Source organism: Mustela erminea, chromosome 13, assembly GCF_009829155.1.
Source record: "Mustela erminea isolate mMusErm1 chromosome 13, mMusErm1.Pri, whole genome shotgun sequence".
NCBI classification, from domain to species: Eukaryota; Metazoa; Chordata; class Mammalia; order Carnivora; family Mustelidae; genus Mustela; species Mustela erminea.
The window spans coordinates 23,607,750-23,635,629 of record NC_045626.1 but is presented as its reverse complement, the minus strand read 5'-3'; the positions used below and the strand labels follow the sequence as shown (position 1 = coordinate 23,635,629).

Sequence of the window (27,880 nt, the reverse complement as noted above, 5' to 3'; positions counted from 1 at the left end):
GGATTCGGCCACCTCTTCTTACTACCCAGACTTTACCTTCCCCACTCATGTTCTGGAGGGCAGCTCTGCCTACGTTGTAGCTGAAGTCAGCCGCCTTTCCTCTCCATTGAGTCCCAATTTGCCCTGGCCCCTTGACATTGGGGGGAAGGTGATACCTATCAACTGGCCTTCCTCCTAGCAGGTGGCTTGGAGGCTGGGTCTGCATATGAGCCTGCTGGTGGCTGAGACCTTCTCCAGGCCAGGAGACCCATTGACTGCCCTCTCGTTCCCAGCACATGAGAGCTCTGGGTCACAACAAGAAGACAGAGCCTGGTTTGTGCTGTTTCTTTTTAAAACCCAATAAATCCTGAAGTTCGTTTATCTGCAGTGTGCAGGGCAAATGGGCAGCAAAGGAACGTGTGAGTGCGTCACCGTCCAGCGCCTTGCTGACCTCACACTCCCGCTGCGCTGGCCGCGGTGCCGGCCCTGGTTGGGTTTCCGGCCGACTGCACCGTGCAGGTAAAATCCAGTTCTCGGCCCAGGACTCCCTGTACCTGGGAGAGCTGTGGAGTTCTTGGCCGCCGACCAGCGTGACATTTGTCCAGCTAGCGCGTGGCGTTGTGTTGGTCATGCTGCCGCTGTTGTCAAGGTTCCTGCATTTTCCACGCTGAGGACTTTATTGATGTGTGTGTCTAAGGCTCCCAGTTGGGGAGGTGGGTCCGTGTGTACCAAGGGCTCACAGCAGCCGAACAGTGGAGAAGGAAGGCAGGTGACTGCCTGTGGGAGTGGACATGGGGTCCCTCTTTCTTCCCTTTACTCCGCTCCTTTCTCTCTCATTCCTCCTGCCTGAAGTCCTTTTCCTTCTCTCTCCCTAGTCCTCCTCTTCAAACCTGTTCCCCCAACTCAGGCCCACTCCTTGCCTTGAAGCGTCAGGTTCTGAGTGCTCGGTTGCTCACGGATGCGTATGAGCATAAGGCGTTTGCATCCCCGTGATTGTTCACTGCCTTTGTTATATCGGAAGGGACGGAGGTATCTCTGGCTCCCGGCCTTGGGGGCCCGGCTGTCCTCAGACTAAAATGAACCTGGAACTCTCCTCAGGATCACACACGGGCTCGCGGCTCCAGAGGCCAGGCATTGTGCTAGGCACCAGCCCAGCACGTCCTCAGTGGGGACACAGACCAATTCACAGTCGCCTGGCTCCCAGCGCTGCTCTCAGTGAAGGGGGAGGATTGCAGTTTGGAGAGCTGACAGCGGCTGCCACACGGTCCATATGTGGCTTTTGTTTCCCTGATACACGCTAATTATACTTAATTGGAGTAGGAAGAGCTGCTCCTTCCCAGCTTGCCGTTCTTCGTTGTGCGGAGCTCTTTGTCACTGGGTCGGGATCCCCTTCCTCATTCTTGGGAAGAAGGATCTTGGCTGGAAGATCCTTCATAAGGTCATTCTGAGGCCCAAGACATGGCTGGAAGGACCTCTTCTCAAAATCTGCTGCTGGAGCACCCTGCAGGCCTCCCTGACTAACCCCCGAAGAGTCCTTTTCCTGTTTCTGGGCCTCAGTTTTCTTACATCGCAGGGGAGGGATTCTGGTTCCTGCTGCGGTCAGTGTGGACTGAGTGGGCGCGTAGCCTCACCTTGAGGTGAGGACGGCCACCTTTATCCAGATGACATGAAACGCAGCTAAGAATCCACATGCCAGCTGGTGGGAAGCCCAGTGTCACCATGAGGGATCCGGTTCTTTTGCCTTGTTTAGGAGCCCTGGGAGGGGGAAGGGTGCGTTCCTGGGTCCACCGCCCACCTCCCAGCTTCCTCCTCCTCTCCTGCCTCTGTTGCTTGCTTTTCCGTTCTTCCTTCTCTCCCCACCAGGCAGGAGGAGCTTCTGTCCCGTTCTCCAGCGAGCTGAAGGCTGACCACTGCCACCCTCCCCTTTCCGCGTCCAGTGGGGTTGGATGGCCTTCCGTGGGATCCTGGCCATTAAGATCCGAGAGGCTTCTCCCTGTGCGGAATCTCGTATAGGTTTGCAGGGGATTCACTCTTCCTCAGAGACCAGCGACGCTCACTGGGGTCCCTCCTAAAGCAGGCAGCCAGCAGCACCTGCTGCTTCTCCAGGAGGGCCCGTTCCTGCGATGGAATCTATGTGGCAGGTGGTTCCGACTGGGAGGGTCTAATCACCTTCGAGGGAAGGAGGACTTCACCAGGAGAGCAGAAGAGAGGGCACTGGACGCTTGGCAGCGGAGGTCAGGAAGTTAGAATAGAGTGGATTCTGTTGCCGTAATGAACTTGGTGAGGCACTTTGTGAGTGTCTCAGTCAGTTCGGACTCTTCTACCACAGACTGGGCGGCTCATAAATAACAGGAATTTATTTCTCGTGGTTATGGAGGGCTGGAAGTCCAGGATCAGGCTGCCAACGTGGTTGGGTTCTGATAAGGACCGCTGATGTCTCACTGTGTCCTTCCATGGTGGAAGGGACAAAAGAGATCTCTGGGGTTCCTTTCATAAGGGCCTTACTACCATTTGTGAAGGCTCCATCCTTATGATGTAATCCCCTCCCGAAGACCCCGCCTCATAATACCATCGCACTGGGGATTAGGATTTCCACACCTGGATTGGTGGGGGTGGAGGGGTGGCGGGAGGATATACTCAGTCTACGCCTGTGATTCATTGTAGATCCATTGCTAGACACCCCATTCGGGGCTGGATGTCGCAGTGTGTGTTGGGTCGTAAGAGAAGATAGAAATAATTTAGCCTCAAGTTCCCTGCCACCTGCCTCTGACAAAACCCAAAACACCAAGACTTAAAACATATGTGCAGTAGCTGGTGGGCCAGTGTCTCTACCCACGTTGAGGCCTCTCCCTCTTGGAAGAACATGAAGGGACAAGCTTGAGGAATGAGAAAGGGTCACGTCTCAAACCCCCTAGAACCCAGCTAGTGTCCCTGCAGAAGTTAGGAAGTTATGACTTCCCTCCAGTATACGGTTTCTACGTTTGAAAGTGTGTTTGGCTCACTGGCCTCTGTTTGTCCTTATCCCCCTGAGGAAGTGGGGCAGTGAGGTTGTTCCCGCTTCACAGACTTGACACTCCTGGATTGCTCACAGGCAGCCGCAGGACTCGAACTCGGGTCCCGTGACTTTTTTTTTTCCAAAGATTTTATTTATGTATTTGACAGACAGAGATCACAAGTAGGCAGAGAGGCAGGCAGAGAGAGAGGGGGAAGCAGGCTCCCTGCTGAGCAGAGAGCCCCATGCGGGACTCGATCCCAGGACCCCGAGACCATGACCTGAGCCGAAGGCAGCAGCTTAACCCACTGAGCCACCCAGGCGCCCCCGGTGACTTTTCTCATTGGCTGTGACAGCCCCGTGTGGTCCGGGGATTGTGGTGGTCCCCTGAGCCGTCAAAATACGTCTTCTACCGCTTGTGAACAGGGAGATGCAGTCGCCAGGAGAGGGAACTTTTTTCTGCTCTACGAATGATTTCTCTGTCCCCGTGAGCACAAGCCCTGGAAATGATTAACCTCCATGGGACTAGTAGGAGGTAGCGTGTGCGCACATTTGCTGGGTAGCGGGCCAGGGGACTGGGTGAGAAGTTAAGAACTCTGTCAGATTTAAAGGGACTGAATGCAGGCTTCGAATCGGACAAGACGTGAAATCCTCTCAGGGGGAGGGAGGCGTGAGTATTACAAATCTGCATTTATAGATGATGTGGAGCAAGGGAGGTCCCGGGGTGCCTTGTGCTGCCCGAATGTTATGATTCGTCACCGAGCCAGTTAGGAATGGGGCACTGGGGCTGTGGCACATGTGGAGGATGGAGCCCCTGCCCTCACTGAGCTTCCGGGCAGACACAGAAGACAAGCAATTAAAGCAGAAACAGAACGAGAGAAGAGTGACGTGAGGACAGAACCAGGGGACGCAGCCGGACAGATAGGCTGGTCTGGGGAGGGGAAAGAGCATCAGGGAAGGCTTTCTGGATGAAGGGACATTTAGACTTAGACCTACAGGATGAGTCAGAATTAGCCAGGGGAAGAGAGGGACCGAAGCCGGGCATTAGCGGTGTGAGGCCAGAGAGAGCCGCCTGGGCTGTGGATGCCTACAGGCTCTGCTCTGACAGCCAGCTCAAGGTGGTCGGCAGAGGCTCTCAGGGGTGCTGGGGTCCCTGGCTCATCAGGAAGGAGAAGGTGATCACCGATTGCCAACAGCTGCCATAGGCGCAAGATGGGTTGATAGTAATACGTCTGATACCTATTTGCCATTTCTGGGCTAAAAGCAATACACCTTAATGCTGAATCCCATAACTACAAACCAGGGATCTTCCCCACACTGCCATGGGCGCCCCCTGCGGGCAGGGAGTAAGTAGTCCCACGTGTGGGTCCAGAAGTTTGGTAGGAAAAGTGAGGTCTGAACAAGGAATTCCTCCGGGACCAGCAGCTTTGTGCTTTCCCACGATGGCTTATTAAATCTTGCCTCACAGAGAGTAATCTCCAAAGTCAGGGAAGGCACAGTTCATCTATGGACTCCGTGCAGCAGGTGCTGAAGCAAATGCGGCAGAAATTAAAGATGCAGACACCACTTTTGAGACGCTTACCCCCGGCTGGGATGTCTGCCCTTTAGAACAGAGCAGGCCCCAAATGGGGGCCTCACCTTATTTAGCCACTGAAATCATAACTGCCCTGATTTAGATTTTGAAAGAAGTCTTCGGCTATCCCAGATTTCTTTCCTTAAAAAAAAAAGAACAACTAAGAAGTTTCCCCTTGCATTGACAAAGGTCAAGTGAAGGAGTTGTCTAAACCCAGAAGGATTCATTGGGTGGCACAGACACGTGTGATCCATCCTGAAGTCAGACTCCCAGCCTCCGCAGCCAGGGCCGCCCCCCTGGGGACCAGCACGCACACTTCACATGTGGGGACTCACCCTGTCCCCCTCCCCGGCTTTGCACTGATGTGGGCGTGGTGCTCCAGGGCGCCTGCGGGGATTCTCTCCGTGGTGCCGCTGGGAGGCCTGCGAAGTCTTTGTTCTCCCTGGCTAGTTATGTAATTTTCTTTTTTTTTTTTTTTTTTTTGTTTTAAGGATTTTATTTATTTATTTGACAGACAAGAGATCACAAGTAGACAGAGAGGCGGGGGGGGGGGGGAGCAGGCTCCCTGCTGAGCAGAGAGCCCAACGAGAGACTCTGTCCCAGGACCCTGGGATCATGACCTGAGCTGAAGGCAGAGGTTTTAACCCACTGAGCCACCCAGGCGCCCCTGGTTATGTAATTTTCAAGAGAAAAGGCAGAGCAAAGACCAAACTGCACGCTCCTGCACGTTGCACTTGGGGGAGGAGGTGACAACCCCAAGGTCTGACGTTCCCTCTGCTAACTTTTCTCTTCCTGCCCCAGCAGCTCTCCTCTTGCTCCTCTCAGAGAGAGGAAGACAAAACCGGTTCCCCTCCTGTTTCTTACTCTGCATCCCCCCCACCCCCGCCCCGTGTGTTCTTGAAGAAACCTTATAAGGGAAGCAAGCCAGGGTGGGTGGCATCACCGCCTCCAGGAACATTCAGACCTTTGCACACCCCAGGGGAGGATGCTCACCGCGACCTGCTCCCCTGCCCGAGATGTATTTATAGGGATGTGTTGGGCTTGGCTGGTGGCTGTCCTGCCGGCTGGTGTGCAGAGGGACGTCCCAGGCAGGCCCTCGGTCGGCAGTGGTGCTGGTCATGGGAGAGGCACGGGATAGGAAATGTGGCCTGAGTTGGCATCGCCGGCCAACACTTGGGGCAGCTGTCTGCCCGTGCACCTGGGCTTCCACAGCGAGGAGAGGCCTCCTGTCCTCCCAGCAGGGCGGCTCACTTCGCCTAGACTCCCCCAGCTGCCTCACCTGGCATTTGGAGGGCTGGCACTTCATTTCGAAGCCTGGAAGGCCCGGAAGAGCTGTTTCTCCCAAGTCCTGGAGTATCGCTGCTGTCGCTGCCAGGGTAAGACCCATCTGAACTCAGAGTCAGAGATAACACAGTGCTAACTGCCTCAGGACCCGCCCTTCCTTCCTTGGCGAGGAAGTGCCTTCCAGTCACTATGCTCTTTTGGGGTCCCTGTGGTATCCTGCTTCAACCCCCACCTTTACCTCCTGCTCTCCTTGGAGGGATTCCAAAAGCTTTCTGATCTGGGCTTCAGGGACCCATTTTCGATTTCTCTTCCCATTCAGGTTATATTCGGTCATAACCAAACTCTTCCTGCAAGCATGTAGGCTTTCCTGTGTCATTGGGTATCAGTTTCTTAAGTCCCTACTGTATGTGGGACCCAGGACGAGACACTAGGGCTCTATCATTGAAACAAGAGAGGTGACGTGTCCCCCCCGCCCCGCCGCCCAACCCCAGACTCTGTCGGGCTCTGGAATATGATGAAATCCAAGCCAGGTAAGACCCAGGACCCCTGGCCCAAGAATTCTCAAAGTCAGAGGCCAGCGTTGCATCCTTTCTGTCTTGGAAACGTCAAGAGCTGCAGATCTCCAAGTCCCTTCTGAGGCATTGGTGGTTTGTCGCTGTAGAACAACATCTGAAAATTCAGGCACTTGAGCAGCATTTATTGTCACATGGTTTCTGTGATCAGGACACTGGGCACAGCTTAGTGCCTGTGACATAAAATCTCTTGTGAGAATTCATGCTTTTTTTCCTTCTCACGGCTCACCTCAGGGAAGGTCTGCTTCTAAGATTGCCCCTGTGGTGGCCAGGGGGCGTCAGAAGGCCTCCTTGCAAGAACTCCTGCCGAGGGGCCCTGGGTGGCTCAGTCGGTTAAGCGTCTGCCTTTGGCTCAGGTCACGATCCCAGGGTCCTGGGATCGAGTCCCACTTCGGGCTCCCTGCTCTGTAGGGAGTCTGCTTCTCCCTCTGCCCCTCCTTCTACTCATTCTCTTAATCTCTCTCTCACATAAGTAAATAAAATCTTAAAGAAAAGGAAAAAGAACTCACGTGGATGACCCCCTAGGGCTGCCTCCCCTGGCTTCCCTGAGAGTGATCACCCACGAGGAAAGCCATGGCCTCTTTATAACCTCATCGGAGAGCGGACATCTCATTACTTCTGCCTCGCTGTTCCTTAGAAGACGGTCAGGAAGTCCAGCATGCTCTTACGAGGAGGGGATTACACAGGGCCTGAAACCAGGAGGCGGGGGTCGTTGGGGGCCTTCTCAGAACGTGCCTTCCGCAGCCTCCGCGCCCGGCTCGGACTGGTCCGTCCTCCGTCTGCCGCGTCCTAACTCCCACACGTGCTGAGGGCTCTCGATTGTTTTTGTAACTGTTATTGCTCTGGTTCCTCTTTCTCAGTCGGACCACAAGCTCCTGGAAGTCCGGAGCCCTGCGCTCTGCACCTCTTCCTCTCCCGCCCCCATCAACCATGTCCCTGGCAAGTTGCTGTCAGATCATGTCCCCTTCAAATAAAAGGGGGAAAAGGCGGTGAAAATGTCTTAGCCAGAAATAGAGCTTAGCAGCCTCACGGGGCGAGAAAGCTGGAGGTGGGCATTTCCAGGTTTGGCTCGGCCACTCAGCAATGTCAGCACCCCCTCCCCCCCATCTGCCAGCTCTCCTGTGCTGGCCTTTGTCCCCAGGCTTGTCCCTGTGTGGTTTCAAAGTGATTGCAGTAGCACCAACAGCACTTTCTCTCCCACAGACGTCCAGGGACAGAGTGGTTTCTTCTTGGGAAGGAGGCCTTTTCCTGAGCACCATCCCCCGAAGTGGGATTTCCTTTAAGACTTAACCATCCTAAACAGGATCATATAACCAACCCCTAAGCCAATGGCTGCCAAGGAGGGACTGGGTTACCACGCCTTTGACTCAAGGCCCTCAACAGGGCTGGTGTGGGATATCCCCTTGCCTTACGGGGTTTTGGAAATGTTTGAGGTTGTCACAGGAACCAGAAATGCTATTGACATTTAGTAAGTAGAGACCAGGGTTCCTGAACTGTTGACAACAGCACGCCGTACAGCTGCATAAAACAAGTAACTCTTCTCCAGTTCTAGAAACGGCTGCTTTAGACCAGTGGTTCTCCGCTGGGAGCGATGGGGTGCCTCCTCCACCAGCGATCAGTCTCAGTGTTTAAAGACCTTTTGGTTGTCACAACTCAGGGGTGCTCTGGCATGTAGGGGTGCTGCCAAAATCCTAGAGTGCATAGGTCAGCGCCCCAGCTGAGAATGACCAGGCTCACGGTGTCAGTCACGTCGAGGCTGAGAAACCCTGGGTCGGAACCATCGTGGGTCATCCCTGGTCGGGCTCAGCTGCTTGCTGGTTCACGCAGACCTGTTTTTGTTCACCCGGAGGAAGTGGGAATGGTTCCTGATTGGTGGCCCGTGTCAGCACCAGGACCTTGTGAGGTCAGGGAGCTGGGAGAACACTCAGCTCCGTTCACGCCTGGGATGGCGGGTCTCTGCAGCCCGGGCTCTGGTGTACCCGAGGCTTAGGTGAGAGAAGAGTCTAAGAACCGGTTGGAAGGGAGTGGGATGGTTGTTTAAGCTTGCAGTTTTTTGTTTTTGTTTTGTTTTTTTTCTTAACTCTTAATCTCATTTTAATGTTCTGTTTCTCAGTTTCTGTTTCCATAAAGTGGGCAGGGAATCATGGTCTCCACACTGGGGCTGCTTTCCTTTGGGAAGTACCACAGGTGCACCTGTCCCCCAATTTTCTCTTCCTTGGGCCTTGGAAGTCACATGGGCCCTAGGTGCTTCGTGGTGAGGGTCACTCACTTGGGCTCAGATCACATGTTAACAGTGCTGAGAGGTCATTTCTAGAGATGTCAACTGCTAGTGAGTGACTTTGGGCAAGTCACTTCCCTCTGGGGTCTTCATGGGAGCAGGACACAAACCGAAATCCTTGGGCGCAGCTCCTGGCCCATGGTGACCTCTCAGTCTGGGCGGCTACCCTGTCTTCATCACCTCACCTTCTCTGCCTCTCCAGATAGCCTCTGGTAGAGGCCAGCTGAGTAGGAGTAAGGCAGTCAGCAGTACCTGAGAATCACAGAGACAGAGGGTAGCCTGTGGGCCCTGAGGCCAGGAAACCTGCAGATGAGCTCAACTTGGCCCAGGGTAGCTCCCTGGGAGGGCAGGCAGGCCTGGGGTTGGGCCACTGTGAGAGGCAGCTGGAGGTCTGAGGCCAGAAGGGAGGAGACCATGCATGGGGAGCAGGAAAGGTCTGAGTCATAGCACACTTCAGTGCCACCTCGGGAACAAGCTAGAGAATGTTCCTACACCGTCTAGAACAGGGGCGACAAACTGCAGCCTCCTCACCAAATTCAGTCTCCCACCTCTTCTTTGTAAATAAACATTTTTAAAATGCGGCCATGCACTTCTTTTGGGTATTATCTGTGTCTGCTTTTGTGCTGGAAAGCAAGGCTGGAGTAGCTGCAACATGGAAGGTCTGTCCTGCAAAGCCTTAGGTGTTTATCCTCTTGCCCTTTACAGAAAAAATTTGCTGATCTCTGGTCTAGAGGACTTCGTTCACATGGGCTATGGTGATTAGGGTCACGAACCTTAGAGTCAGACAGACTGGACTCTAACGTGAATGGTGCCACCTAGAATTTTTGCAGTGCGCAGCCTGTTCAACTGTAAACATTAGCCTTGCCTGAAAAGGATTTCCTGCAAGTTTTTGGGTGCTCAGGAGAGAAAAGAAAGCTCTGTGAAATATCAGCCCCTCATCGGGGGCCATCCATCGTTCCTGCTGAAAGTTGATGGCAGCATGAGGCTTGAGAGGATCTGAACAGGCAGAATGGAGTCTAAATTTAGACTTTCCAAAGCCGCTTTGTAAACCAGATCCCCAGGAAACCCAGCAAGGGACAGTTGGCACACACCATCTCGTCTCTGGTTTGCCTCTACATGTTAGAAGGCTGGATGTGTAAGAGGATAATTAATTGGCCTCAGATAAGGTATTGCAGGAGAGTCCAGGAGAAATCAGTGGAGAGATGAAGCTCCGTTGCTAGCTCCATCCAGTCCTGGGGATAGATATTTCTACTCCTGAATTTTATGACGACATTCACCATGAATTACTGGAGCCCGGGCTGTCCTTGCAGGAGTTACACGTGTTCTTGCTCATTGTCATTCGAGCACAGCTGAACCCATGACCTTTCCTTCCTTCAAGGTGAATGCCAACTCCCTGGTTGGAAGTCACACCTGATTCAGAGCAGCTCTGAGCCACCAAATTCAAACGGAGCATGGCTGTGCTTTGCCCTAAGAAGTTGCCAGAATCACTCCTCTGCCCAGGTGGGCACATCTCCAGATGCTGGGTCTGCCTCTCTCCAGGACCCGTGGGCCCACACCCCCTGGTGTGTCACACAAACAATGAACCACTAATCCAAGACGTCTTAGGGACTCGGTGTTTTGTAATCAGCCCACCTGTGGAGAAAGGCAGAAGGTTTACCCAGGAAATTATAGAGGAATTCTAGAAACTGAGAAAGTAAAGAGGACTGAGAAGGGATGAGTAACAGCAAACTCACACGGGAACAGAGAAACGGCCGGTCAGGGGCTGCCTGCTTAGTGCTAGAATTCTGGAGCAGAAGGTGCTCCCAAGGGGGTGGCGGTGTGTCTGGGTGGTTGGGGCTTGTCGTGAGAAGAACCTTCTGGAGCAAGTTGTATTGAGGCAGCAGACACAGGGAGGGGAGGCTGACCTTGCAGGAAATGTGGGCATGACCACTTTGTAGACTTAACGGACAAGTATTCTCAGACACTCCCAAGCCACGGTCATTGTCCAAGGGCAGCTTTATGCTGGAGCCTGAGGAGCTTGAAGTCTAGCTGGGAGATGGTCATGGATAAAAAGCTACCTAGCAGCCCAGATTCAGATATGGTAAATGTCACAGACAGCAGACGCACCAACACTGCAGGAGCGGAGAGCAGAGAGAATGTCACCGGGGACACTCCAGGAATGGGAACTCTGGAGTGGAAGTGAGATGCCATCTGGATTCTGAGTGATGGGTAGGATTTCAGCAAGTGGGGAGGAAGCAGGAGGACATTTCGGGAACCGGGAAGGTGCAGGCAAAGAAGGAAGGCAGGAATTGAAAAAGTGTACTTAGAGGCCCATGAGAAAGGCCGAGTGGCTGGACCAACTCTTCCCAAGGGGACATGGCCCTTGCCCGCTGGAGCTGATAGCTCATCAGGGAGACCACTGGCACACACGTGTGCATGCATGTGTGCCCATGTGCACCCAGGGGAGGTGGTCCCTGCCCCATGTGAGAGGAAGAGGAAAGAGTTTTAAAAAATAAATAAAGCACCTCTTGATTATCTGCAATGCAGCCGATCTGGAACAAATCCTGCTCTCATTTGCTGGTGATGTCATCCCCTCCCTGCTTAGGTGCTCAGTCCTGTCTGTTTACACCCCAGTGGGAGCTGGCAAGGGAAAAAGGCTTAAGTAATCTCTTCTCATAAAGCAAAATATATAATTGCCTGTTTGCTGTGCCCTTGGGAACTGGACCAGGCATATGGATAGAGAGTGAAAGCAGCTCCAGTTTGGTTTATGTTACCAAATGCACAGGGAGAGAGGAGAACAGAATGCGGGACTGGGGTGATTCTTTGGTTCCCTTGAATTAGGTATCCAGGTAGACATCACTGCATGGGCCACAGAATATGGCACAGAGGGTGGTCCCAGCACTGTCCCTACCTGGCAAGGAATCCTCAGAGTGAATGGTAGTCATTTCTCGATTCATCAAATGTTTATTGACCCTGTTTATGCTAGAAGCACTGAGCTAGACTCCTCTGAACCTCCGTGCTCTCAAAGTCCCAAAGTGAGGACTTGGACCAGAATCATGGTCTCACAGTGAATGTGCTGGCATTCGGGGGCTTGTGTCAGTTACTCACTGACAGAACTGCTTGGCAGGATGGTTAGCCAATCTGGCCCTGCCTCTTCAAGGCCAGTAGTGACTCCTAGTCGAATTAACCAGACAGGGCAGCACCATCCCCAGTTAAGGACCACTAGACTTGTTTGCTGTGATTGCTTCCCAGTCTGAAATTTCTCTAAGACCAAGGTTATTTTGCTGCTGGGACCAGTAAACACAAGCAGAGTAGAATCACTGAAGATCTTGACAAAACATTAGAATAGTAGGTCCATCTTACTCAAGTGCAAGGGAATTTTTAACAAAGTTGTCAATAGCTAACATCTGCTGAGCATTTACTATGTTCCAGACCCTTGGCAAATTTCTGTCATAAGTCTTCAGAGGGGATCTGATGATTTACTATTTCAGATCATCTGTGTCTCCTGATTTGCCCCCTAATTTCAGACATTGAGATAACTGTTGTTTTGCCTCACTTACCATTTGCAGAGTTGTGCAAAATTCAGATACGAAGGCATCCCTATAGAGGACCCAACGGGGTGATGAGAACTAAGAAATAGCTCTGCCAGATTCATTCCTTTGTGCAGCATACAGTATTTGTTCTCTGAATGTCCGTGGACTTAATAAACTTGTAAAACCTACCACTCCCTTAAAAGCTATGACATTGCCTTTACTCCAGAGGTCTGATTTTACATTGTTTGTTTTGCAGTTTTTTCCCTCCCCCTTAGGTCCTGTGCCTGTAATTTGAGTCAGCAGCCACAAGGGGGCAGTCAGGATAGGATTTGAACCATTGCTTTGCAGAGCTACATCCTCATCATCAAAGAGAACACAGTTCACCATGCTGGTCCTGGTGTCTTGCTAAGTCTGTGCCCTTCTTTGCTGGGCAGAGAGTCTCTTTTATAGGGTGGTAGTAAAGTTCTCTTATTTGATGTGTGTGCTTAAGCTGCCTCTTTGGAAAGCAAGAGATACACATGTAATTAAACATCAGCACCTGGCAGATTCTCTCAAAATACCCAGAGACATTTGCAAAAGGGAGAAGCAAAGGGGTCCAAGCAGAAACACAAAGTTATCGCTCCTTTATTTTCTGTCTGCAGCACGTTACTTTTTACTCTCAACCTTCCCAGCTAGTACTGAGGTATGTGTTTAGAGAGAGCATCACAAGTTAATTTCTCAAAAGTCAGAGCAGATCATTCCCACCCACAGTTTGGGTGTGTGAACCTCTGGGGAGCAGGCATTTACATCAAAGGCACACCATTTGACGATCTTATCAAATCAATCCATCTTCTCTCCCTTCCAGGGGAGCGCTGTGCACAGCAGGAGGGGCGGCTGGGCAGCGCAGAGCCTGGAATCCCCTGAGCAAGCAGTGTTTCAGCTGGCTGGACAGATCAAATAACACTTGGGCTGGTTAACAAAGGACACGCAAGTGGGAAGGTGTTGGAGGCTGGAGTGTGGAAATTTACCCAACGTTATTTCTTTGACAGGAAAGGAGACATGGTCTGAAAGATGCCGCGTTCCTGCAGCCTGTCCGAGTCCAGCAGCACAGTCTTGTGCAAGGTGGCGTGGAGGAAGGGGTGACCAAGGACGCAGCCCCGTCGGAGGCCTCTGGAGGATCCTGGCGTGGCAGTTGAGTGCCCCTCGGCTTTGGGACTTCCTGGGTAACTTGGTGTAGAGCTCGAGAAAGGTGGTTGGGTTTCTCGGCTTTCTTCACCAGTGCCCACCAGCCTGGTTTGGGTCGCAGCATCTAAGGGGAGCTGCTAGAAAGGGGAGCCGGCAGAAGTAGAAAGAAGCCCCTGGAGGCCTCCAGAATCCATTGCTGGGATCCCTTCATCCTGCTTGGGACGCAGAGAAGAGCTACCAGGCTGCTGGACGCTGTGATAAAACTGAGCTTTGGGCCATCAGAAGTCCAGGAGCTCAGCCCAGCCACAGCTCTGCATTTCAGCCGGAAGGAACGTCTTTTAACACAAGATTCAAAGAGGAGAGTTTCTGGATCTTTTACCTTGAGGCTCATTATGGTAGGAAACATCACATTCACATAGATCATGAGACTGGTTTTTCTCTCCAAGATGCTACATTTGAAGAAAGCATGAGCCATTCTAAATTTCAGGGAGAGTTCAGAGTACCGAGGAGTTGGTGGACAGCCCTTCTGACACGGGTCAAGAAAACAGTCTGAGCCTTCGCCTTCCGCAGCTCAGCAAGCATGGACAGATGCCACTCCTATCTCCAGAGGGCTGGTGGCAGTGACCTCAACACGAGAAAAAGCAACCCTCAGCTCTGGGACTCGACAGAATGAGGTGTGCTGGGAAAGCTGCTCCCCGGGGCTTGGCCAACGTTGACCGCCCCTCCATCGCCCAGGCGGACCCTGACCACTGAGCCGACGATGGCTGAGAAGGGGGACTGCATTGCCAGTGTCTATGGGTATGACCTTGGTGGACGCTTTGTTGACTTCCAGCCCCTGGGCTTTGGCGTCAACGGGCTGGTGCTGTCGGCCGTGGACAGCAGGGCCTGCCGGAAGGTGGCGGTCAAGAAGATCGTCCTGAGTGACGCCCGAAGCATGAAGCACGCCCTCCGGGAGATCAAGATCATCCGCCGCCTGGACCACGACAACATCGTGAAGGTGTACGAGGTGCTGGGGCCCAAGGGCACTGACCTGCAGGGCGAGCTGTTCAAGTTCAGCGTGGCCTACATCGTCCAGGAGCACATGGAGACGGACCTGGCGCGCCTGCTGGAGCAGGGCACGCTGACGGAGGAGCACGCGAAGCTGTTCATGTACCAGCTGCTCCGAGGGCTCAAGTACATCCACTCGGCCAACGTGCTGCACAGGGACCTGAAGCCTGCCAACATCTTCATCAGCACGGAGGACCTCGTGCTCAAGATCGGGGACTTCGGGTTGGCGAGGATCGTTGACCAGCATTATTCACACAAGGTATGTCTGGTTGGAATGGCTGGTGGGGTGGTTCCTGGAACCCTCCAGGATGCTCACGGTCACTCAGGAGGGCGTTCCTAGCTTCGCTGAAGCCGGGGGGCTGGGGTTCGTACCTGGGGGAGGCTGGAGGGTGCCAGAAAGACCACTGGCCTCACAAGCAGTGGTTGGCTGGGCAGGGGGTGCGAGCAGTGACCTGGCTCTTAGGCTTGGCTCCACACCGTGGCCACGACCCAGAATTCCTAGCTGCGCAAGAGGGGGTTGGAGAAGGTGATCTCCAAGATGCCTTCCAGCTCTAAACTCTATGACTTTAAGACTGTGGTTGGTGAATTTGCCTCTAGCATTCTCTTATCTCTGCCATCTGCCTAATACCCCCTTTCCCTGTTGTCTGCTCAGGGCTCCCTGTGAGGCTCCCCAGCACACCAGCCTTATGCTCTGGCTCAGCTTGCCTCCTCCCCTACTCTGTGTCCCGTTCTCTCTGTCCACGGACAGGGGGCACGAACAGTGAATCTGGTAAACTCATCCTCAGCGTATGCTGTCTAGCTAATGGCTCAGCTCTCCCAGGTCCCGCGGTGCTCTGGCCTCTCCCTGTCATACTAACACCAGAGTTGTCTGGACAGGCCTGAGACCCCCTGGTCAGAGCTAAATGCTCTTCCAGCTGCAGAGATCAGAGCTGACCCAGCCACACTGATGGACATGTGGACACTCGTTAAGGCCCCCAACCTCTTCTTAACTAATCCACTGCTCCCTTCAGGAACTGGGAATCCTTGGAAGTTCTATTCCCCCACCCCTGGTTCCTGCCAATTTAGGGGAGCCTCTGAGCCCCTCAGCCCGAGCACACATCACCAGGCATCCCTCAACAGAGCTGTGGAGTGGGTGTGATTTCCAGCCTTCTGCCAGAACCTTTGAACCATGAATTTTTATTAGAATGAAAACATTCCCTAGGAAGTAGGTCAGCCAAAGTGGCCGAGGTAGGTCATGAAAGGGGAGGGTAGCTCTGACCTTGAACATGCTTCAGCTTTCTCTCTGAGGTCCCATTCCTCTGCTCTTCCTTGCTACCTTATTTGCCGCAGCCAGAAGGTCACAGACTCGTAGAAAGGCACTGACCTGCATGGGGTAGCTACAGTGAGAGGGTATCCGGGGGAGGGGGAGGCAGGGCTCCCCGTCCCACCCTCACTGGCTAGAACTTGGGCTCCAGCCTAGATTTCAGACCCCAGATCAGCCCAGCTGGTTCGAGCTCCTTAGTGCCACCTTAACCAAGCGCTTGCCCCCATCCCCCCTTCCTGTGGCTTGGCCATCTGTCAACACTGACAGTTGACTTTGTAGGCAGAGTATCCATGGTAAAAACAACAACCACCACCATAATAATAATAATGCCCTTTTGTCTTCCTAATACCCTTCCCTTTCTTCTAAGAAGCAATGACTGGAAACAATCAAACTGAAGGTTTTAACCCAAATCAATTCTTATTTGGTGAAAGGACCAGCGCATCCATGACACTCATTTCTGGGATGCACAAAACCACTTTCTGAATTGCAATAAACCAGTACCTTTGGGAGTAAGAACCGGACCGCCTTTGATGAAAGGGTCTGATAAAGCGACGTGTTCCGGGCAGAGTGCTCCGAACTGTCTCTAAAGTCAGGAAAGGTGTTGGGGTGACGATCGGCTGCCCTAACAATTGTTAGAAAGCGCGTAGTGTGAGGAGGTGTGGAGGCAGGGGTCCAGGCTCCCTTCTGGCAGTGCTAGCCGGGATGTGGACAGTCACGTGCCCTCTGGGAGCCCTGGTTTCCCCATCTTTGACAGGGACGAGGGTAGATGCCATCTGCCTGTGGCTTGTGGCTACAAGTCAACATGGAGCGTGGATGTAAAGCCCCGCTGGAGGCAGTAAGGTAAGGAGCCCGTCCGTTTATGTAAGGAGTGTTTGCTGAGCACCCCAGACCCCGGCCCTGGTTCCCTGGCCGGCAACTCTAAGTGGCTGCGTTCCTGTCCCTTGGGGCTGGGAAGACACCTCTCTGGTTGGGACTTTCATGTTCCTGATGCCGAAGAATTTCGGTGTTGTGACATATCTTCTTAGAGTCTCTTCAATAAAATTATCTGTGGGAGTTAAAAAAAAAAAATCACTGGGGCCCAATGTGAGCCCAGTGGGTGTTTGCGTGAGCCCTGCCTTGGGCAGGTGTCCCCCGCACCCCTTCGCACCCCTTCTCCCCCTTCTCCCTCATGTACTTTCGGCCTTCTTCATTACCTCCTCATTTTAAGCCGAGTGATGACAAAAACTTTATATTTGGTGCTTTCATTGACCCAGTGTGCATTTAAATCAGCTCTCATTTAGTTCTCATAAAGCTGGGAGGCACTTAGGGCAAATGGTCCATCTGAAATCGGAGAGAACCGGCTATCTTGAGATGATTTGGCTGACTGTGGCGGGAGCGGCTCTAGAACTGGGGCCTTCTCACATCGTAAGGCATGGTCCCTCCAGGCTCTATCTTGTTTTGGAAGGCCAACTGGCCCCCAGTTGAAATGAACCTTCCCTTCTTCTGAATCTCCCTGTTGGTTCTTCCCCCACCCATAACCTGGACCTTCTAGCATCTTCCATGCTCTCCTCTGTCCCGTGGGTATTTGCGTCTGCCTCTTCCCTGCTCCCAGAGGCTGAGAGCCCCTTGGTTCTTGAGGCATGTCGTGTCTACTTTATCTCCTCCAGGGAGTCTGATCATTGTGCCTGAGACTTGGCCCAGTGGATCTTGGCCATCTTGAACAGGGGAAGAACAGTCACTTACCAGCACATCACAGGTGGGAAGCTAGTTGGGTCCACGGATGGCATGTGTGTAGAGGATTTGAGTCTCAGAAAGAGAACAGGCCCATAATTTCTCCAGCCAGGGGATTGGCTGGGGTCAGACGTGCGCATCTGCTTTCCCCTGTGTGTGTGGAGGATGGTGTCCGCCTGGGAACTGCTCTGAACCGGAGCCTTCCTCAAGTCTTACGGCTCCTGCACTCGCCTCGAAGAAGGTGGTTCAAGGTCCTGGAGGAGGCAGCACCTAGGTGTGGGTTATAAAAGGGCACTCCTTTTTTTCATGCTGATTCAGCCCAGGGCCAGGGCCAGACTTTGTGACCTGACTGGTGGCTGGACTTGGCCCGTTGGCTGAGCACCAGCCCCCCGGTTTCCCACTCCTCACTGCGACTCCCTCCTGGGTGGACAGTGAGTCTCCTTCGCTTCCACTTCTGCTCATCTAGCACGGGGCCTGCCATTCAGGGTCGTGTCCACTGAGTTCACCTGGTGAAGGAGATGCCGAAGGCAATGGCCTTCTCTTCTCCAGTGAGCAGCTGGCTTCCCTGGGACTTGAAGACACAGTCCGAGAGCATTCTGGGTCTCCCTTACCATCCCTCTCTTGGGGGCCTCGGTCTTTGCCAGGTCCAGAAGGCAACTGGAGTTCCCAGTGAGCCCACGCTGTCAGGGTGATTGCAGTGGGTGGCAGTGGGAATGCTCTAATGGCCTACTCAACAGCTTGTCGGGGGGCACTTGTCTCTCTGAGTCACTGTTACTCACCTCACTGACGTCAGGCCAGTCCTGCTCTTTGAGCAGCTCATTCCTGAGTGGGTCTGTCAGAAGGCCTCACCATCACCTTGTCCATAATTTCACAGATGACAAAACCAGGGCCTAGGAAAGGGACCCCCCACTCAGGATCTCACAATGTGTGGTCAGCACACACGGTTCGACTCCATGCCCACTCCAGGCCACTCCAGGCCACTCCGTGCCTCTTTTCTCAGTGGTCTTCTGTCAAACAGTCATTGTTCCCATTCTGGTGATTTCCCAGGATTCTTGATAGAGTCACGTGGAGGATGTCAAAGTGTTTTCAGATGTACAAAGGGCGAAATCACTAACAGAACTGTTCTCCCAGTAGACACCCTGATAATACCATGCGGACATTCAAGTCTCGGTTCCTTCTCCACTGACATACAGAACCAGCTCCGGACAGGGCCAGAGGGGAGTCATTAGGCCCCACCTGATAGGTGGCTTCCCAGCCTCTGCTCCTGTGATGAAGCCTTCCCCACCCACCCCTCAGCCAGCCCGCTAAGGAGTTCCTTGTTGTCTGTGTCAAGAGGCTGCTGAAGGGTCAGAGCATGTTTTCCTTTGAATTTATCCTGTTAGGAAGCAGAGGGTCTCCAAAGAGGCAAAAAAGAAACGTTGTTTAAGACTCGGCTGAGTCCTGTGCAAATTCTGCCTGGTGTCAGGAGCCCCCAAGAGCCCACAGCACGCTGACAGCCAGATCAGCTGTGTGAACTCACTCTCCTCCTGGAGGGGCCGCCGTGGCTGAGGGAGGAGCCCCCCATCCTTGCCTGGGCTGCCGGGCCCTGCCAGCAGCCTCGTCTTTCCTCTGGGGGCCACAGGCAGAAGACACCAGGAAAGAAAGCCAGAGTCAGAGGCCCAGCAGCGTCTGGACAGCCCACGGCACTTGTGCTTTGGTGGATCAGTTGAGAAGATCTGAGTTTGTTCAGCCAGCCTGTCTTTGGGCCCTTGACCCCTTTCTGTTCCAGAGCCCTCTGTCTTCATACCTCACTCCCTATCAGAGTGCGTTCACACTATAGCTACCAATCTCATGAAGATGTCTTAGAAATTAATAGGACAGTGATTGATTCTCAAAGTGGGTGCCGGACCAGAGAACATCGACTTTGTCCCTGGGGCTCCAGAGAGATGGTCTCTCGTTCCTCTCAGGCCGACCCTTATCGGAAACTCAGGGTGGGGCCCAGCAAGCTGGGTGGTTAGCAAGCCTCCGGGTGAGTCTGGTGCTGGTTCACTGATCACTGATCAGGGGCGCCTGGGTGGTTAAAGCCTCTGCCTTTGGCTCAGGTCATGATCCCAGGGTGCTGGGATCGATCCCTGCATCAGGCTCTCTGCTCAGCAGGGAGCCTGCTTCCCCTCTCTTCCTCTATGCCTGCCTCTCTGCCTACTTGTGATGTCTGTTGAATAAATAAATCTTAAAAAAAAAAAAAAAAAAACCACTTATCTGAAGACAGGGAACAGCTTGTGTGTGGACAGCATCATGAAGGAAGCTAGGAACTCCCAGATTATGGGGTTGTATTTAAAGCAGCTCCTTTAACTAACGGGGTCATTCACGGCGAGAATGTCAGACCCGGAATGGGGAGGGTTGTTTTGGGCAGGACGGCTTTTCAGGGTCTCCATCACATCACATGGGAAGCTGTCTGGCCTGTTCATCATCGCTCAGGTTTGGCAAAAAGCTACACAAACCAGGGATCTCCACTGAAAGGAGCGTTGGTTCTGTTTGGGTGTGACTTTCACGGTAGTCTGGTGATAGGAACACAATCTTAGAAAACATGGACTTTTCATTCTGCTGTAAACTCCTTGATTTCTGTAACTTGACAGGAGACACTGGCTTCGCAGATCAGTGAGACCGAGTGTGGATTGAGGGCAGACGACCGTGGTTCGTTAAGGCTTGTGGTTCAAGGTCCTGGAGGAGGCAGAAAGGTTCGTGGTGGTGAACATACACAGCCAGCTTCCGAAGGCTGTGCACGGAGCTTCGGTCGGCAGTGTCCATGCTGGTTTAACCGTGTTGATAACCACACCTCCTCCTCTCCAGGCCACTGCTTTCTGACAGCTTCTCATCTGTCTAGGCCGATATAAGCTCCTCCTGTCTGCCTGGGCAGACACGCAGAAAGCCTCCCTACAGCCCAGATTCCCTCGAAACGGAAACTCCGAGGAGGAGTGCGCGTTCCTGGGCCTGAAATAGGGTCTTTGCCCCTGATCAAGAGCGTGGCCTTTTGGGGTTCTGTGGGCTTGTGTTTTGAATGATCTCCGTCTTGGAGATGTGGGGAAAGAGGAGCAGCTCCCTAGATGCAGGGAGGGAGGAATAGTATCCCTCCCAGGGATCCCGGAAAAGAACCGGGGTCCACGGTGCCAGCCCTGGGAGAGGCCCAGCCAGACCCGGAGGCCAGCGTTTCATGAGAAAATGGGCTCGTGGAAGGACAACTTGCTGAAGGCCCAGCTAGAAGTTCTTAAGCTGCTAAGCGTGTTATTCCAAATCAGTGGAGCTGAAAAGATTTATTTAAAAGGCTATGAAATATCCCTTTTTAAAAGGGAAAAACATGACCTAGGGGATTAGAACAGAGGTTGTACTAGAGAGTCAAGTGTCCCTGAATGCTCGGGCCCACTGGAGAGCTAATTTCCGTTGGCTTTCAGAGCCTCCTTGCCCTTTCCCACTGCAGCCCCACCCCCAGGAGCAGGGCCTCCATGGTGTCCCTGGACCTCCTGGGGTCCTCTCCTGCACCCTCCCTGAACATCACACCTCGGCCTCCCTCCCTGGGAAGCAACCATGGGCCATAGGAAAAATCTTTAACTAGCATGGCCCGTGTATTGCCCATCAGAAAAGCAGCCAGCCAGAGACCCAAGGTAGGGTCCTGGAGGGGCCCTGCTCGCCAGGAATTGACCCTTGATTGCCAGATCCTAGAGAGATCGAGGAGCCTCTGGGAATGAGGCCAAGGTGATGAGTGACGGAATTAGGGGCTTGGAGCAATGCCTGTTTGACAGCATTTCAGGATTCTACTGCTGGCTTCGCTGCCCAGGGTATCGCTGCCTTGCTTTCTGCCTACCCCATCATCTTAGGAAACAAAGCTCACCTTTTCTCCTGTGCCTGCCGGTCTGCCTCTTGGGAGGGGGCGGTGAGCTGTTGATTAAAAGCATAAAGGGATCAGAAGCTTCCTCCTTATTTTCAGCACCAGCCTCCTTACTCACCTCACCCACAGGAAGTCAGTGTCCCACCAGCCTACTGGAGAGGGGCTCGAATTTCTTGTAGTAGGTTTGCTGCTGACAAGTTGGCAAAGACTTTCCCTTATCTAGAAAGTGTCTTTATTTTCCTCTCATGTTTAAAGTTTGTTTTCTCTGGATATGAACTTCTGAATCTACGATCTTTTTGCCATTCAGTACTTAAAAATGCCATTGCCTTATTTCCTGCCCCTATTATTTCTGAAGAGAAGGTCTTCATTCACATCATTTCCCCTATATGTATGTGGGTTTTTTTTTCCCCCTCTGCAACCAAGATTTTGTCTTGAGCCTTTCAGCAGCTTGACTGGGATGTGCCCAGGTGTGTGTTTCTTGGTGCTTATTTTATTTGGGATTCATTGAGCTTCTTGGTTCTGTTATTTGGGACATTTCAACAATTTTTTTTTTTTTCCTGCTCTGCTTTTTCTCTTTTCTCTTTCTGGGTTCTGATTAGATGTATTACTTAGGTTGCTATTGCTCCAGAAGATTGTACAGTCTTTCTTCTGTCTTTTTTTTTTAAGAATGGATAAGTTCTGTGGTTCTGTCTTCAACTTCACTAATCCTTTCTTCTGCCATCTCTAATTTGTCATTAAGCTCATTTGGTGAGTTTTCCTTTAAGATAATATGCTTTTCCATTCCAGAATTTCCATTTGGTTCCTTTTTTATAGTTTCCCTTTATGTGCTAAAATTCCCCATCTTCATCCATTGAGATCATTTTTTTCCCTTATAAATCCATGAAATATTTAAAATAACTGCTTTAAAGTCTTTGCCAATTCCAAATCTGGGACATCTCTGGGTTGTTTTATATTGACTCCTTTTTTCTTCTGAATTTGGGTCACATTTTCTTTCTTCTCCACATTTCTCATAATTTTGTGGACATTGCAAATGATACTCTGAAAAGGAGTCTGAATTATATTGTCTTCCTTTAATGAGTTCAAAACCCAATTTTGGTTTTTGTTCTGGCAGTCCATTAATTTACTGATGATGGTTCTCCTTAATTTTGTTAAGGCTTGGCTTTAGGCTTGAGAGGGCAGGACTAGAGTAACCCTTATTCTAGAACATGGTCCTTACCCCTAGGTCCTCCCCTTTCTGTTGTCACTGGAATGCCTGGTGCTTCCCCTCTGGCTGGCTAGACTGGAACTCCCATGGATCCAGTGGTAGGTCTCTAGAACCTCTAATATTCTTGCTCTCAATTCCAAAGTAGCTGCTCTCTGCCAGCCCACACCAGATCTCACCCTGCATCTGAGCAACACAGCACTCAGCCAGAGATCTGTGTGAGCCCCACCCTTACAACAAACTTCTGGGCCCCCACCTTATTGAAGAACCTTCCTCTCCAGCATCTTGTCCTGCCAGTTCTGGATGTTTCAACAACCCCAAACTCCAGTTCCTACTTCCCCAGATCAGTAGGACAACCATGTTCTGCTTTGCTCCATCTCCCTGTGCTGTGGTTGGGAAATCTACCCAGGCGGAGTGCCAGGGCGAATATGAAATTCACCTTATGTGTTTCCGTACCTTCCCTCAACCCACTGTGCAGTGCCTGAAAACATCTGATGTGTGTGCTTGTCCAGTTTTGTCATTGCTTAAGATAGGAGGGCAAATCTAGTATAGCTACTCCGTCATGACCAGAAGCAGCCCCCCTCGCATTCAGTGATGTAATGCTCTGTGTGGCCAATGACCCTTTATGCTAGATTGTAAGCACCTTGAAGGAAGTGTTGGTGACTTACTTATCTCTACATCCCAGTAGCGTGCTTAATGAATATTATTCGGTGGCATCAAGTGGAGAGCCTAGGGGCTAAGTGTAGAATAGCGCACTGTTCCTCCTTCCCTTTGTACCTGAGTGGATGTGCAGGTAGGGGAACTCCTTTCACACAGCGCCTTCAGTCCTGGTGGGGAGGAGCCCAGCTGCTCCACGCCTTGCTCCAGTCCCTCTTCTTGGGTACTCCCAGGATATAAATATCTCAGGAACATGATACCGTCTTACTCTATAGGCAAATATCCCTGTGTTTACACTGAAGAAGAATGATTGGAAAATTGAGTCAAATCCTTTGCAATTTTCACCTGGAGTATAGTTTCTTTAATACAGCCTTTCTTTAGTATAGCCTTTGCTGGGGTTGCCTGTTGAAAAGATAGTAGTAGAGAAATAGGCTGGGCAGCGGAGGGGGGAGAGATCGTACTACTGGGATTATCCTGATTTTCTTGGCAACCTTGTACATTGGTATTCCACTTCTTTGAGCCCCATCTCTAGCTTCTGCCACCCCACCCACCTTGTGCTGTAACATCACTGACTTGTCACCATTCACTGGATAATCCCATACTTGGTGACAGCTCTGATCCCACACACTGTTCCCTCTGCTCCCACATGAACTCCTACTATCCCTGCAGACTCAGCTCGGAAGCCCCACCTCTGCAAAGCTTTGCCCAGCTCCCCGAGGGAGACTTAATCACACCTTCCTCCAGTTGCCCAAAGCACTTACTCCCATACTATGGTGATTATCTGTTCACATGGCTGACTCTTCCCTGATAGACATTGGAGCCCTTAGTAAACAGTATGTATCTCATTTATCTCTCTATTCCTAGCACCTGGCACAGTATCTGACCCAAAATACCTGTACATTAAATGCTAATTGAAATGAAGAGGCTAAGCCTTTACCTTTCCACTGAATCAAGTACGGTCCTCAAGAACATCTCAGAATAAAGCACGATTTCGCTCCTTCAGAGAAACTTTCAAATATTTGAAGTCATCCATCATGCCCTTCTAGTTCTCTGCAGCCTAGAAGCCCTTTGTTTGCATATCCAGGTACTGTTCTGAGTGCTTGACAGGTGTTAACCTAGTTAGTCCTTACAGCAGCCTAATAATGTAATAAGAATAATAATGGTGATGATAATGATAGGTGCTGCTCTTGTCCCCATTTTAAGATGGAGACACTGAGGCACAGAGAGTAGCTTGTCCAAGGTCACCAGCTAGAAAATGGTGGTGTTGGGTGTCAACGCCTAGCAGTGGCTTCGGAGGTCACGCTGTAGCCACTGAGCTAAGCTGCCTTGTTGGCTGTTCACATGATAATGTTGCCAGAGTTCACCCTACCCTCCCTGTCTTTTCGTTGACCTCCTCCTACTTGTCATACCCTTGCTTAAAAAGTATCTTTCAGAACAGATACTCTGTGATTTCACCAGCAGAGTTAGTGAGAGTGTGACCTCTCTGCTCCATAAATGATTTACTGTTCCCGCTGCTCGTGGTTTTTTTGGCAGCCATGTCAACTATTATCTCATACTGAGCTTGTTGCCAACCAAGTTCAGTTAAGCCCGGTATTCTCTGTTTTACATTTATATGCTTGATCTTCATCTTGTTGGCTTAAGACAAATATTCCAGCCTGATGAGACCTTTTTGGATCTTTGTTTTATCCTTTACAACGTCATAATTGGTGGTTTTGTCCCTTACAACGTCATAATTGATAAACCTGTCTTCTATGACTTCACTTGTATCACTGGTTTTAAAATGTGTAAAGGGATTAGGTGAAATGCTTCGACTCATGGCGGTTAGACACTTCTCTCAGGGTGACACTGAACCTGAGCTAACAGTCTTTGGATTTAGTTGTCCAACCAGTTGTGAGTTTACAAAATTATATCTTTATCTGATCTGTATTTCTTCACTGTCCACAAAGATGTTCTAAGAGATTTAGCTAAGTGCCTTGTTGGGATTCGGGGACATTTTCCTTCCACCTCAGTACAATTTAAAACTCGTCCTTAAGTTAAAAAGCCAAATTCAAACTGCATGACCAGCTGCGACACTTCAATTCTTAGATACACAGAACTCAGATGTGGCCAATACCACCTCTTTACTTAGAACCTCATACGTGAACATCTCAACTTGAAATCATATTGGAGGTTAGGGCATGGTTAAGTAAACTGGCTTACCCACAGCATGGGATACAACTATTTTCATTTGTGTTTTTGGAAGAGTTCACAATAGCATAGAAAATGTTTATGTCATAATGATTGGGTTTAAAAAGCAAGATACAGAATTGTCTAGATGGTGATCATAACAGCTGGAAACACAGAGAAAAGAATGACACGTTGAAATTGGCTAAAGGTTAAAAGCTCCAAACTGTTAACAAGGGTTAGACATGACAAATAAAAAGAAGGGGATTTCCCCCCTTCTGTTCATTTTTCTGTAGTTCCCAAAAATGTGTAGCAGGACCATGGGTGGTTTTATCACAGTAACCTTTTCAGGTAGGAGGTTGAGGAAGTTTTGTTAACAAGAGTCTGCTTGCCAAGAACATGTTTATTACAAGAGTGGTAAGCCCGATCACTCCCTCCATGAGAGAGAAGGGTGAAGCCCACCAGCATCTGGGCTGGGAGTGTGCACACGCTGACCATAACATGTCACATGAGTCTTACCCCCTCTCCCCAAGGGTGGTCCCGCCTTGGCTGCTGGCCCCATGCCAACCACGGGACAGGCTCTTCTGGGTGCACCATGCCCTTGGGAAGGTGGATGACCCTCCTCATTGGTACCAGGTGACGCAGAATGAATTACCTCACCTGCTGTGGGCTGGCCCCGTCCCCTCCTCATACTAGATCCTGCTTCCCAGGGCTGTGTGTGCGGTGCATGGCACCAGGTCAGGCATTGGGAAGCACTTGGTAAATATTAGCTCTTTTCCACTGTGATTATGAATCATGATTGGAGAGGGTTTCTGTGTTCTCAGACAACTGGAAATGCTAGCACTAATGATAAATATTATTGAGGCACTTGACCATGCTTTAGTTTCTCAGCTTAGATAAAAATGGAAGGAGTGAAGAGGAGTAGGGACAAGTCAGAAACCTTTATGGGAATCAGTTGTCAGAATAGATCGATGAGGAAGCACCGCGCTTGGAAGAGGGTGTTTAACCTGAAGGTAGACTAGGTTGCTAAATGTTGGCACTTCTGCAATTTAGCCAAAGACTGATTCTGGTAATGAGGTTATACACTAGTGTTGATATTCAAAATAGTTAACAATCGGTAAGCTTGGGGACCAGCCAATCAGAATAGACCTCGGTGATGGCCCCTCAGAATGGATCCCAGCAATGAGCACCTGTCGCCCCTACCCATGCACCCTCCCCACGCACAGCCTGGAGAGGAAGGCCTGTCCTCCCCAGAGGTACTCACTTAGATGTCCACCTCCAGTTCCATATCCAGGCATGCAGAACAGCAACCATGAGGTCCATCCTGGCACAGCTGTTTGGGAAGAGGCAAGCCTTTGTCTCACAGCTGCCCCAATGCTCATTCTTGCTTCCTTCCCCTCTCTTCCATGATGTCCTGTTTGCCTCTACTGTCCGTCACACGCCTGACAACATCCTGTTGTTGTCCAAGGCAGAGAAAACGAGGAGCCATTCCTTGTTCTGCCTGTTGCACCATACTGCCTCTCTTGTGTCCCCAGATGACCTGGACAGCAGGTTTCCAGAGTGTGGGAGACCCTAGGTTATGGTCATGAAGGTTGTATTGCACTATCTTCTATGCAGAACGACGACCATCTGCAGAACCACGTGTCCTCCTGGCAGTAAGCTCAATTAAGCAGCTGTGAAATGTGGGACTCATCTTCTTGGGGATGAATTTTTCCCATTTCCCATTTCCCTAGTGGTCCTCTATAGGTCTTTTGTTTTAGCTCTGTTCTGTGGTTACCAGCTGCCCTCAACCCTGACCCCGACCAATTTGTAGATGCTAATGAGAGAGCATGAACAGCTGATGGCCCCTGTAGCTGAGGGATCAATATCATCATATCTACCCTGAAGTTTTTCCTGGAATTCACAGTAATGCACGCTGGCAGTTCTTTCCCACCCGTGGTAGCTCTGGATCCTCCTCTGAAGGAGGCAGGTCAGGTTAATTATTGTCCTTACTTGATACGTGAGGACTAGGGGACCGCTGGGGCTCATCTAAGACCCACTGCTAATAGGAAGCAGAGCCTGGACCAGACCTGCCTCCAGGGACTTGGACAGCAGCTAGTGCCGCTGGACTCAGCTCCAGAACTCAAAGACTCCCAGGTACTTTCTGTGATGAGAAGAAGGGAGAGTCATGAAATGGGGAGCACTTGCTTCTGCTTTTCTCGTGAAGAAAGTTGGAGAACAGAGCAGTTTTGTCATCTTCCGTGGGGCCCACAGTGAACAAAGGTGGGGCCTGGACAGGAAAATGCAATCCCTGTGTCCTAGGCCCCTTCTTCTCTCTGGGGCCCGCACAGCCTCTCAGCTTCGCATGTCCACCTGCCGTCCTCCCCAGTGCTCCTGCACCTCTCTTCCCTTCCACCTCTCCCCACGGGATCTCTCCTTCCATCTCTCCCCACTGGAAACTTACTGGGGCCACGGCCTGCTTCACTGCCCCAGCACGCAGCTATTTGGGAAAAAGCGACCAGCGAGGTTGCTACTTGCAGTAGAACAGAGGTTTATATTGGCTTTTACACTAACTTAAGACATAATCAACATCCTGTACAACTC

The 27,880-nt window shown here is 51.4% G+C and overlaps 1 protein-coding gene across 3 annotated transcripts in view; it reads left to right on the top strand.

Annotated features, from left to right (window-relative positions):
- The window catches only part of MAPK4 (mitogen-activated protein kinase 4), a 146,028-nt gene that overhangs the window by 81,749 nt on the left and 36,399 nt on the right, over positions 1 to 27,880 (top strand). For all 3 annotated transcript variants that reach the window (XM_032310885.1, XM_032310882.1, XM_032310884.1), the window contains one exon: positions 13,219 to 14,660. In XM_032310885.1, the coding sequence (XP_032166776.1) occupies positions 14,115 to 14,660 (546 nt within the window). In that variant the 5' untranslated portion in view covers positions 13,219 to 14,114. The remainder of the gene's footprint in view (positions 1 to 13,218; positions 14,661 to 27,880) is intronic.